The 13,351-nt window shown below is 39.9% G+C and overlaps 1 protein-coding gene across 3 annotated transcripts; it reads right to left on the bottom strand.

Moving 5' to 3' along the window:
* Window positions 1-834: 834 nt before the first annotated feature.
* LOC122654378 (probable acyl-[acyl-carrier-protein]--UDP-N-acetylglucosamine O-acyltransferase, mitochondrial) lies at window positions 835-11,316 on the bottom strand. 3 transcript variants are annotated; one of them, XM_043848443.1, is made up of 12 exons: window positions 11,264-11,316; window positions 11,067-11,209; window positions 10,849-10,961; window positions 10,633-10,757; window positions 10,303-10,411; window positions 9,143-9,235; window positions 8,953-9,069; window positions 8,777-8,860; window positions 8,469-8,573; window positions 8,134-8,220; window positions 7,777-7,907; window positions 835-1,161 (listed from the first exon to the last, which is right to left on the bottom strand). In XM_043848443.1, the coding sequence occupies exons 2-11, from the start codon at window positions 11,149-11,151 to the stop codon at window positions 7,788-7,790; spliced, it is 1,038 nt and encodes a 345-aa protein (XP_043704378.1). In that variant the 5' UTR covers window positions 11,152-11,209; window positions 11,264-11,316; the 3' UTR covers window positions 835-1,161; window positions 7,777-7,787. The 3 variants fall into 3 exon arrangements, with proteins under 3 accessions (XP_043704378.1, XP_043704379.1, XP_043704381.1); XM_043848444.1 differs by having other exon boundaries at window positions 10,849-10,946; XM_043848446.1 differs by having other exon boundaries at window positions 10,633-10,712; window positions 10,849-10,946.
* Between the last annotated feature and the right edge of the window lie 2,035 nt (window positions 11,317-13,351).

Below are 13,351 nucleotides of genomic sequence, written 5' to 3'. Positions count from 1 at the left end.
TCAGGAGCTTGATTGGTGGTTCAAGTCTCCTCAGCGACACCAAGTCCACATTTACTTGCTTTCCAAGAAGTGGAACCCATGTGGGTTCCATATTGATCCCTTGTGGGTCTTTTCTTGCCTCCTTGTGGGACCCTGATGGCCAATAGGCCCTTGACAACTGCACCCAAAAAATTAATAATAAATAAATAGATGAAGATTGTTTCTTCTCAAGTCGGGGAAATTCTTTAGTGAGGAGAAGTACATTTTTGACACAAAGGTTACAGACCTTCAGGTCTACTCGTCTATAAATTTGGGCTCCATCCGGTTTATAACATTGAGTCTTGACAGAATTATCAGGATGGCCGTAGTAATTGGCCCATTTGATAACTACTTAGTATGTAAAAGAGATGATGAAAAAGCATAGAGATTATTGGTAAAAAAAAAATGAGGCATTTGGGAGGGGGGACATTGCTCCTGGGTGGAAAGAGATATGCTTGTTAGAGTAACAGGAATCTGTGTTGAAAAAGAAAATAAAGTCCATTTGATAACAAAATATGCAAGAGATCATGCAGATATTCTCTTGGAGCAATGGTACCCATCATTTTTAAATGCAATGTACAAAATAAAAGGCGTTTATTAAAGATGAACTATAAGTTATTACCAAAAAAAAGATGAACTATAAGTTCTCAATCAGAAATAACCAACACAGTTCTGACAAAAAGGTTGTGATTGTCCAAATATCCAATACTACGAAATAAAATTTGATAGCAGTACAAACACCTTAATAATCTCATTGTCCCCTTAATCCAACATCTATGTCTATTTAGGCATCATTCTACACAACAAAACAATACAGAAAGTCATAGAATAAGTATCCCGAAGAAGTGAAGAATCAATCAACTGTAAGATACTGTAAATATTACAGTACTAAATAAATAGCTTGTGTCGAAAAACTCAGGCCCAATCTAGAAACTCCCCCACCCCCAGCCAACCAACAATCTCTTGGAGAAAGCTAGCTTTTAGAATGTAATTTCAGTAAGAATCCGCAATCTCCAACTTTGACGCATATAGAGCTTTCACCATGATCCAGTAAGAGTCTCATATTTGGCTGTGAGATCAAGTGCCGGGGACAGTACTAACTTGCACCAATATAGACTTGTATCAACTTGTGGAAACCAATATCTGTGAAGGCCAAAATATTTGAGAAAGCACTTGATCAACAGTAAAAGTTGGTTTAAAACCATATATATATAATAGCAAACGAGAAATTTTTGTCAAAATAGAAAGAAGAAACAAAGGGGCACTATGTGAAAGGAGTTTTCCAACTAAAAACTAGAACTAACTGAGCACCAAGAGATCAAGATTGTCAAATACAAACCAAGCTCGAATTGTCTTCAATAAGAATCATTTAAATGATATTATTCTTTCCTTTTATTGGATGCCCAACTTACTATTAGTCATAGAGATTAAAGCATATAATATTAAGCTGCAAAAGAAATCAGCAATAACAATTATTTTGCGTATAGGCTCTATTGCCATCACAGTTTTTAAGTCTACAAACTCTAGGTCAAGGGCCAAAAGAGCACTTGTTGAGGTTGTCTCAGAATAGCAATGCCAAATACAATATGAAGCAGTTTTCGAGCATGGGCACGGGTGGACTTTATCAAAGATGGATAACATTGGGCTGGTCCATGGGAATCGAAGGTATTTACTGTATTCAAGATATCAAGAAACATCTTCTAAGCCATTAGTTGGCCTGTTGACGGAGATGAATCGATATGTTCCGTTTATTTTAAGAGGTGAGAAAGATGGTAAGGGGTTTGTTGAAATAGGCTGCTTACACGATTGGGGTAAGCAGTCCTAGTTTGATTAGGATTAGTCCTACTAGTCCTAGCTGATTAGGATTAGTCCTAGTCATGTTAGGAGTAGTACTAATCAGATTAGATTCTTTTCATTTCTTTTATTTTTATTGTTTTACCCTCAGCCGAGTCCTATTCTGGCGTTCCTAATTGTATTAGGAATTCCTAGTAGGACTAGGACTGAGGTGTTATTATTCCTATTTGTACTTTGATCAGATTTACTTCAAGAGCAATCTCTGATCTGAAGAGCAGCCTCCCCCTCGATTTTTTCTGGTTTTCTTCTCCAACTCTCTCGGACTCTCTATTTCATTCAGGGCAGCATCTTTGAGGTGATTCAATGAAGAATTAGCTGCTGCCCTCAATGACACCTCACTGAAGATTATACAAACACTGGTGTGATCTGAAACTGCCGCAGGTTTCCTCCAACCCTTCGAGATCAAGCTGCTACATTATTCAAGCTGGATTTCTGTTTTTTTTTTGGAGATTGATCCTTGCACTTGCTGATCTACACCTTACATATTTCAGATTGCAGATCTGAATCCAATCCACATCTGTTTCGAACTTGCAATTACCTACATTCAGATATACCTAAATTTTTTTAAAATTTAAGGCTTTTTATTGGCACATCCAAAGGGGCCAATTTTTGGAGGGAATCTTCTCCACAACAAGGGAGATACTTGATCCTTGTTTCAGCCTGTTCTGACGGCTGAAACTCATACAGTTTCAAAACCCAGGGTTTCACTCGATACTGTAACCAGCCCTATTAGGGTTTCTTATTGCATCATCAGAATTTTCTGATTTTTTGCAGGCTTATTCTCCACCACTTGCTGGGCATTCGATCCAAGTTTCAGCCTATTCTGACGGCTGCAATTGCTGCCACTTCAAAACCCATACTTCAGATCTGATTCAGTTTTTTGAAGATTTGTTTTTTTGTTCAAATTTGTGGATCGGTATCTACCTGAACTATGGGAGATTCAAAGACAACTACTGCTACTTGGAGGGGATGGTCAGACTAGGAATGACTTCCTTCCCTATGATGCTGCCATCAAGCTTGATGGTACGAATTATTTAATCTGGGCCAGATCACTATCCTTGACTGTGGCTGGTAGGGGATTCACTGGCCATCTTACTGGCACCACCAAACAACCAGCTGAAGAAGGTGCTGCCCGTACTAAATGGGCTACGAACGATGCTATGGTGATGTCATTTGTTTTAAATTCTATGACCATTGATCTATCCAGTCAATATCTCCTCCTTGACACTGCTACTCAGATATGGACTGCTGTCAAGGGAACTTATGGTCGATCAAGAAGTGGTGCTCAGGTTTATGAAATCAGGAAGACACTCCAAACCACAACTCAGAAGGAGATGTCTGTTACTAAATACTATACTACCCTCAAGTGTTTATGGCAGCAATTGGATCATTATGCTCAATTCCAGCCTACTACTACTACTGATATTACTGCCTACCACACCTATGTAGACCAATTCTGTGTCTATGATTTTCTGGCTGGCCTCAATGATGACTATGACCCTATTCGGGTGCAAGTCCTTAGACGGGTTCCTTTCCCCACTTTAGAGGAGACTTTTTCTTATGTTCACAGTGAAGAGACACGAAGGGCTGCCATGATGATGACTCCTAAAGTTGAGAGATCAGCCTTACAGACTGCTGGTCCCACTCCTGTTGCTTCTTATGATAGTGTTGCTGCTTCCACTACTACTACCAAAGAGCATGTTAAGTGTGAGCATTGTCACAAACTATATCACACTAAGGCTCAGTTGATTTTGAGGCCAAACGTGGTCATGCTCAGTCTAAAAGCAAAGCCAATCATACTGAAAGTGTAGCTCCAACTCCCACTGCTGACATTGGTTTCTCCCAGGAAGAACTCTAGGCTTTGCGTCGTATGTTGAACACATCAACTGCCTCTACTACGTCTGCTGCCAATTCAGGTTCCTTCTTTGCCCGTACAGATATTTCTTTTGCTGGTCATTGTGCATCAGTAGTATCCACTCCATGGATCATAGACTCCGGTGCTACTAATCACATGACAGGATCTTCTAGCCTTTTTAATACATATTCTCCTGCCTCTGGTAAGGATAAAGTCAAAATTGCTGATGGGTCCCTCTCCTCCATCTCAGGGAAAGGATCCATTGGTTGTTCTCCTTCCCTTACACTGTCATCTGTGTTGCATATTCCCAAATTTACAACTAACCTTCTTTCCATTAGCAGTATCACTAAATCCCTGAATTGTAGACATTTTTTCCCACTCACTGTGTTTTTCAGGAACTGGACTGGGGGAAGACGATTGGATCGGGTAAAGTGCATGGCGGATTGTACCTGCTTGATGGCGATCCTACTCAGGCTTTACCTTTGGCATCTTTCTCTTCTGATTTACATAAATGGCACTCCAGACTAGGCCATCCCCCCTTAGGTACTTTATCAAATTTATTTCCAGCATTAGTTAAAGACTGTAATAAGGAAGAATTTTTTTGTGAGCCTTGTGTCTTGGCTAAACAGACGCGTTCAACTTGTCCTATTTCTAATAAAAGATCCTCTTCCTTATTACAGTCACCTCTGGAGGTGGCTAGGGCCCTTATGTTTGCTCGCAATGTCCCTTCCCTTTATTGGGGGGATGCTGTCCTTACTGCAGCCTATTTAATTAATAGGCTGCCCAATCGGGTTCTTCTTTCAAAAGCCCCTATTGAACTATTACTTGACTCTTGTTCCTTTATAGTCCCACCTAAGGTGTTTGGTTGCGTTTGTTATGCTAGGGATACAAGGTCCCCTGGTAAACTTGACCCACGTAGCATCCGCTACATTTTCTTGAGTTACTCTGCTACCCAAAAGGGGTACAAATGTTACTACCCTCCATCCCACAGGACTTTTGTCAGCATGGATGTTGTCTTTCATGAAAATGTTCCATATTATGTGTCCCCACCTCTTCAGGGGGAGAGTGTTAGTGAAGATGTGCTGACTATTGACTCTCCACCTCCACTTCAGTCCGTTTACCATGAGTCTGAACCAGTTCGGCCTGCCCCTAGTACTCCCCCTAAGTCAGGGGGAGAGGTTCCTATACAGGGGGAGACCATTTCTATTCAGGAGGAGCAATCTACCCCGGTCCAGACTCCTATCCAAAGGACTATTAGTGAATTTCAGAGGATTGATGCCAGTAATGTGAAGACCTATGCAAGGAAGCATAAGCAGGTTCAATCAACTGTTGCTCCAGTACCCATCCAATTGCCAAACCCGGATCCAGAACCTGCCTCTCCACCTGGTAATGATCCTGACTTACCTATTGCTCTTCGCAAAGGTGTCAGAACTTGCACTCAGCATCCCATATCTCATGTTGTTTCTTATGATTCCCTTTCCCCATCCTTTCGTGCCTTTGTTTCCTCTCTTTCTTCTGTTCGTATTCCTAACAATTGGCAAGAAGCTTTATCAGACGGAAAGTGGAAGACGGAAAGTGGAAGGCAGCTATGATGAAGAAATGGACGCCTTGAAGAAAAATAACACATGGGAGCTTGTGGTTCTTCCACCTGGGAAGAAAACTGTTGGATGTAAATGGGTATTTGTGGTGAAACAGAAGGTGGATGGCACTGTGGATAGGTATAAGGCACGACTCGTGGCCAAGGGGTTTACTCAGATATACAGCATTGATTACCAGAAAACTTTTGCACCTGTTGCAAAGTTAAATACTGTTCATGTGTTATTATCTTGTGCAGTCAACCTTGGATGGGATATGCAACAGCTAGATGTAAAAAATGCCTTCCTAAATGGAACACTGGATGAGGAAGTGTATATGGACATTCCACCAGGGTTCTCTTGTGACAGAAACCAAGGAAAAGTATGTAGACTGAAGCGTGCACTTTATGGTCTGAAGCAGTCACCTCGAGCATGGTTTGGCCGATTCCACAAGGCCATGATTTCTGTGGGCTATAAGCAGAGTAATGCTGATCACACACTCTTTATAAAGAGGGTTGGTGAAAAACTCACTGTTCTTATAGTCTACGTTGATGATATAGTGGTTACTGGCAATGATGGTAATGAGATCAGACGATTGAAGACCTCCTTGGACAAGAATTTGAGATTAAAGATCTAGGGAAACTACGATACTTTCTTGGGATTGAAGTAGCCAGATCTTCTAAAGGTATTTTTCTCTCCCAAAGGAAGTATGTCCTAGACTTATTGGCTAAGTTCGGGTTGCTAGGCTGTCATCCTTCAGATACTCCTATGGACCCTACTGTTCGACTCAAGGAGAAAGAGGGTGAGCCTGTTGATAAAGGCCAGTACCAAAGACTTGTAGGGAAGCTGATTTATCTTTCACACACGCATCCTGACATTACTGTTGCCGTGAGTACTGTGAGCCAATCTATGCATGATCCCTACTCTTCTCATATGGAGGTTGTTCTTCGTATATTGCACTATTTGAAGTCAGCTCCTGGAAAAGGAATTCTTTTGTCTACTCATGGTCATCTATGGATAGAAGCATACACTAATGCTGATTGGGCTGGTTCTGCAGATCGGAAGTCTATTTCTGGGTATTGCTCCTTTGTAGGTGGAAATCTTGTCACATGGCGTAGCAAGAAGCAAAATGTGATTGCTCGTTCTATTGCCGAAGCTGAGTTTCGAGCTATGGCACAAGGTATTTGTGAGTTACTATGGCTTAAAGGTTTGCTACAAGATCTTGGTGTTCCTATTCGTCTTCCTATGATGTTGTACTGCGACAACAAGGCTGCCATCAACATAGCACACAACCTAGTACAGCATGATCGTACCAAGCATGTTGAGGTGGATAGGCATTTCATCAAAGAGAAGTTAGAAGCTGGGCTGATTTGTATTCCCTTTGTGACATCTGCGGATCAACTTGCTGATATCTTTACCAAGGGATTGTCTGGAAAATTGTTTCATCCCAATCTAGTCAAGTTGGGCATGATCGACATCTTTGCTCCAACTTGAGGGGGAGTGTTGAAATAGGCTGCTTACACGATTGGGGTAAGCAGTCCTAGTTTGATTAGGATTAGTCCTACTAGTCCTATCTGATTAGGATTAGTCCTAGTCATGTTAGGAGTAGAACTAGTCAGATTAGATTCTTTTCTTTTCTTTTATTTTTATTGTTTTACCCTCAGCCGAGTCCTATTTTGGCTTCCTAGTTGTATTAGGAATTCCTAGTAGGACTAGGACTGAGGTGTTATTATTCCTATTTGTACTTTGATCAGATTTACTTCCAAGTTATTATAAATAAAGGGGCTTGGGTGATCAATTCTAATCACTCAAGCATTCATATCAAAGCTGTTTACAGGGTTAAACAACATTTTCTTTCACAGGTCAGATTGTGGATATTTAAATATCTTTACTTGCAATTCTCTCTTACTCATAATTGAAGACACAGTCATCTCATCCATGGACGTAGATAGTTCTAATACCTGTGTTACTCTGTGTTCTTTTATTTATTTATTCTTTTGTAAGATTAATCTTCATCATAATAGACTGTAGGTGTACATCCAGGCACAATACTGCTCATCAAAATCAGCAACATCTCAGCCCTTGGTTGGGGGAAGGACTCTGATCAAAACCATTACGGTGATAAACAATCTTGCCATTGATGTCCATTTTCCAATCCATTCAAATATTTCCTCTGCTGAATAACTTTAAGTAAGTTCTTCAACTTCTAAATCTCAAACATATCAAAGAAGAAAGGTTCAATAAAACGCAAGATCCTAAAGTAACAATAAAATATCGCGACGTAGATAAAAATAGACCACTTATGGTAATGTGAAGCCTGGAAATAATGTTATAATATATCCAATTCTATAATTTAGGACCAGTTTGACCTACATTCATGACCACCACCATCCAAACAAATGGGAAAATCATAATACTTCTTGAAAAGTCTTCCACAGGAATGGAAGGGGGCTGGAGAGAGAGATAATACCTTACCATAAATGTCTTCAAGAGCCACTCCAATGTCTAAACTTGCAAATTCCACGACGGCTTTCCACAAAAGAGTCACGGATAGATTGCACCATAGAGCATACAGAAGGAAAGTTAGCTAATTCTTCATTCTGCACCTGCAAAATTGGTTTAGTGTTAGATTACACCATATAGAGCATACAGAAGGAAAGTTAGCTAATTCTTCATTCTGCACCTGCAAAATTGGTTTAGTGTTAGACTACACCATATAGAGCATACAGAAGGAGAGTTGGCTAATTCTTCATTGTGCAAAGTTGGTCTAGTGTTACAGTGGTTCCTGATCCCTATACCCCCTCAAAAATAATAAGATGAAAATGAAATTACCACTTCAGTAAGACGGTCCTCAATACCTCCTGATGTCACATCCTTGGGCATGAATATCTTTCGGTAAGCTATCCTCATGCTTTTGATCTAGATTTTTCCAAAAGGAATCTCTCAGCAAATTTATAGGTAATGAATCTAACAGGATGACTAAACTTCAACAGATAGATTGAAAACACCAACTAAGCAAGATATCTCCAGCTAAACATATGCGTAGGAACTAGGAAGAAATTCTCTAATCTTGTTCGCAAGACTAACTAAACAAGTAGATGACTATTTCAGTTTATGCCTATTAGATAGAAATGTAGACGAAGTTGAAAAACTCAAACAATACCAACCTCTTCAGCTGAGAAACCACGACGTCGGAGACCCTCAAAATTTAATCCGCGGAGTTCTGCTCTGTCCCCAGCTACCATCATATACTTTGGGACATCTTGTGAAACCTGCAAACAACAAATACATAAAAGAAGGAAGATTAGAAGATGCACATGTGTCAAAAAAAATTATAATTGCTTTTCACGAGAATCTCTTTGGTAGTCAAGAAAAATATTTGGAAGAAGATAACGAGTATTTGGTGCAGCAAAACACTATGAGATTGGATTATATGATGACAATAGAAGGTTACACAAACAAGAGATGCACATACCACAGAGCCACCACCAATAAAAGAAAAAGAGCCCACATGACAAAATTGATGAACAACAACTGCCCCTGCAGTGTGGGTGTAGTCCTACACTTAAAACAATTGAATTATCTCTGGACAGCATGATGTAAATTTAAGTATTAACTTTCCAAAATAAAAGCAAATAAAAATGAACTTACTTCCACAACAACATGACCAGCTAAAAGAGTACTATTTGCAAAAATATTGTTGTTACCCACTTTGCAGTCATGTGCAATATGACACGAGCCCATGATCAGATTGCTGTGACCAATAACCTAACAAAGGAAGGCCAATCAGAAAAAGAAAGGTTGAATTGGACCTTACAAGTTTCTGATAGCATTGCCATACCGTTCCGTCACTTGATTTTGAAGATCGATGAATAGATGTATACTCTCGAATTTCATTGTTATCACCAACATCAAGGTAACACTCATCCCCTGGCTAAAACGGTTGAGGAATAGCTGTGAGGACGTGTATCATAATTTTAAATCAAATGCATATACAGCACTCAAATTGAGTAAAGAGAAGCTGCAATCATGTATTCTAGTATGCATATGGTAGTACTTGTGGAATCAAATAAAAGAAAAAGTAATGGTGCTCTAAATGACATTTAAACAACAATTTTTGTGCAGCATAATCCAACTGATCCATCAACAGACTATTCTGAGCCAAATGCTCCAACTGATCATACCACCCTACCTTCACAAAGAACTGACACTCTTGTATTAGCATGATAGCATAAGAGAATTGCATAACAACATGATACTCTTATAACCCGAGTGCTAATGGTTTAGCATATTAGTTACATACTTTTCACTTCCTGCTGCTTCTCAAGGATTTTTCGCTGATCCTTCAAAGTTTTTATAAGAGTTGGCACAGTTGCATTCTGGACATTATCCTTTTTTTTTTTTAAAAAAAAAGTGAAAATTTTGATGTACAGACATGTAGGAAAAAATTACGTTTTATGCTGCCTTTGAGGACAAAATAAATGCTGCAGGTATAGCATTCAACAAGAAAAATAGATACAGGAGAGTGTCTGGGATAAACAGGTGTGTTAACAATGATTTGATTTTCAGATCCTTGGCTAGTTGGGTTACCACTTCAATCAATGATAAAGTTAATCATTTATGGAGAAACATGGCACACCACAGAACATATTTCAGTGTCATGGAGGATCATGTCCTTCTGATCAAGTTATATCTACAAACATTATGATTAAAACATCCAGCAATAAACAAATATAACAAAGTAATCCAAAAGATTGAAAAGAAAAAGTAAACTCTCTGCCTTCCCCCAAGAGACTGAACAGACTGGAATTCTCATCGATTTCTTGTTTGTAGAATTATGATTCATAAAAGAAGCCAAACTGAAGCAGGAGGGGAAAAACATCTAGGGAATTATGAAGATTATGGGTGCACATAAAAACTAAGAATTTGAAACCTGCAGGAAGGATGGGTTTTTAGGTGATCATAAGTAATGAGCACAATGTAATCTATAAATGGACTGACCTTGCATTTCATATCCTGGCATTTCACCCCAACAACTGAATGATGTCCAATTATGTTATTGCACCCAATGAACGTACGCCCTGGAAGATCTTCACCAACAATGGCACCACTGCCTGACAAAGATTCACGAAGACAAAAATAATTACCACAAGAACAACGTTAGGGAACACAATCAGACAGAGCCCAACACACTGTAGGGTCCTGCTAAGCTATCTATACTAAAAAAAAAGAAGAAACAGTAGGCAAACATCTCCAACAAAAGCAATATGTTTGTGGGTATTACCCAGACAAGGAACCCCAAAACCTGAAAGCAAAGGATCTTAAACTCACGTTTTTACGATACAGCTCTCCCCCAACACCGTATCCCCAAAGATATGGCTTCCTGGGTACAGTTTACATGCATCTCCAATCTTTGCGGAAGGACCAACGGTACAAAAAGGACCGATTGAAACACCCTGCAATGCAAAAGTTGGAAATTTTACTAACATCTGTGAAGCAGACTAGCAGAGACTGAATGATTTAAAAATTAAATAAGAAGCAGAGTACCTGACCGATGATAGCATCAGGATGAACGATCGCAGAAGGATGGATGAAAGTGGAACTTGTACCCAGCGATACAACGGATTCATTCTCATCTGAAACGTCTGGATTTGACAAAACTGAAAGAGCAGATATTAGATTTGGGAAGGTGATTAAAAATTTAGTTGAAAAAAAAAAAGGGAAAGGAATTGGAAAATTAGAGAGAAAGCGAAGAGGGTTGGTACGAGTAAGTGTTCTGGTGAGTCGTTGAAGAACAAGTGTGCTTAGGAGTGGGGAGGCGGAAAAGGGCTTGCTGATGAGAGAGAACATGGCGCCCAGGGATTTCAAACGCTTCCCGTTTTCTCTGCTAAAATCATAATAAACGTTTTCAAATGTTAACACTTCTTCGCTACCTTGGCCTGGATTGCTGCTTGGGCGGCTTGAAGCGTTTCTCCCAAGCTAAAGTCGCATCTCGCGAGTACGGAATTCGACGAATGTGTGGGAGGATACATATATTCTCAGTAGACACTAGAGAACGTCAATATGGGTCTCACGGCTTATTATACGAGAAGGTATGAGAAGGATTGAATGAATCCCTACTCCGGCGTTAGTATATTTTTCCATAATAAAAAAGGAGAAAAGTTCTCTGTGTGGGAGTGTACCGCCCACGCCTAGACACAGTGGGGGTGAAATAACCGCCCCACCCCCTATGAAAAGCGAAAATCTGCGGCCCTCATTGGTCTCGTGAGTGCACAGGGGCCATGCTCCCCCCACAGAAAACAATCTCTCATTAGAAAAAAAAGGAAAATAACTCTGTCCGAGAGTGTAGCCTACACCAGCATTCCCATGTGTTTATCTCTCTCCTCCCAAGAAAAAAGACATCTCTACCCCTCGTTTTAGGAGAGATATATACATGGTAGTGTTGGCATAAGCCACACTCACGAATAGAGAATCACTTCTCATAAAAGAGAGAGTTGCCTAAAAGTCTAAAACCAATGGGAGTGTATGCAGAAGTATCAACAGGGGTGGGATTTCTACGTTTCAGAGGGTGTGGGCTGATCATTTTGCATCCTTTGTGTCTAGGTGCGATTGCCACGCTTCCTTTCAGGATTCTTTTTCTTATAAAAGGAGAAAAAGATCTTTGCTAGGTTGTGTGGAATCTACACTCAAACACAGGAGCTTTCGAAATTACCATCCCACCCACCCCCTTTGAAATTAAAAAAAAAAAAAATCCATTTCATGTTGATGCCCATGCATTCACCATCATTGGCCCCTGCGTCGATGCAAGGACCACACAGCCTCGCAACGATTCTCTGCCCAAAAAGACATAAGGTACATAATAGAAACTTTGTATTCAGATAAGGTTTTTTTTTTTTTAATCCCATGAATGGAGGGGGAATTTTATTAAGCATCAACAGGTAAAAGATGTACAATCTTAACGAGTTGTTCAGGAAAAGATGACTTCCAAAAGGACCTGGCTCTCCTCTAGCCGTGGCAGGAGCTGAAGGATCCAGCCTAGCAAAAAAAGGGGGATTCGGGTCATTTCATAGGGGAATCCACCTGTAAAATGACCCAAACACCCCGGTTTTTGCTTGGCTGGATCCTCCAACTCCCACCACGGCTGGAGGAGAGCCGAATACCTTCAAAAAACCCCGATCAAGGTAACAGACAAACCATTTAGATATATGCACATGACGTAAACAACAAGACTCAAAGCAAGTTTGAATGGGCTGATTATCCCTCACAATAATGGACATCTCATTCGACGGCAGACAAAGAGCGCTATTTGGGCATCAATTACTGAAAGAATGAACGACAACAGGACACAGGCCATCGTGAAGTGTAAGGCATGATTTGGAGTTTGGACATAAGATGTGTTAAATTTCAGAGCCAAACAATAGATGTTAACATGACACCAATTGAGGTTTTTTTCTTAATCACTAAAAGTCATCAATGAAACTTAACTCTTGTAACTAGTTTACAAGACTTGGGGTATCAAAATGTCCAGAAACCAAAGCTCTTCGGAAATCTATGCATCTTCTTCCACATTCCATTTTCTAGGGTTCCAACCTATGTCATCTGATTTCTAGCTGATTTTGATCTGATCTGATCTGAATCAAAATCGATGGAGATCAATGCTTACTTGATGATCTTAGTTTTAAAACCTTGCACCATTCGGCTTCAAAGTGATGACAAAGAAAACTAAATGGACTCGCAAATTTTGAATCCAAAGCTACACTTTGTTGGACCACTGCCACTTGCAAAGCGGGAAATCCAAATATAAGCAAGCTTGTCAGCAAACGTCAAATTTTTTTGTTATATAATGGCCACATTAAGTTGTTAATTCTTGTCATCCGAAATGTTATTCCATTGATTTTATGAACTTTTTTTAATCTTACTTTTCTATCTATCAGTGCCATTCCCAAACTGGAATTTGACCATCAGAATGAGTGTGGAATTCTCTATCAAAATGGAACCCACATTAATGACTGCACAGCACGTTAGTAACAAATTAATGATAACCAAGCAA

This window comes from Telopea speciosissima, chromosome 3 (assembly GCF_018873765.1).
Source record: "Telopea speciosissima isolate NSW1024214 ecotype Mountain lineage chromosome 3, Tspe_v1, whole genome shotgun sequence".
Lineage (NCBI taxonomy): Eukaryota > Viridiplantae > Streptophyta > Magnoliopsida > Proteales > Proteaceae > Telopea > Telopea speciosissima.
This window is presented reverse-complemented; position numbering and strand designations above follow the sequence as displayed.

Bases quoted from the DNA above. Each gene is read 5' to 3' on its own strand.
- LOC122654378 (XM_043848443.1), bottom strand. From the start codon at position 11,151: ATGTTCTCTCTCATCAGCAAGCCCTTTTCCGCCTCCCCACTCCTAAGC. The intron at 10,412-10,632 runs GTGAGTTTAAGA...TTTGTCAGGCAG, and splicing joins GAGAGCTGTATCGTAAAAAC to TGGTGCCATTGTTGGTGAAG. The intron at 8,861-8,952 runs GTAAGTTCATTT...TTTTAAGTGTAG, and splicing joins CTGGTCATGTTGTTGTGGAA to GACTACACCCACACTGCAGG.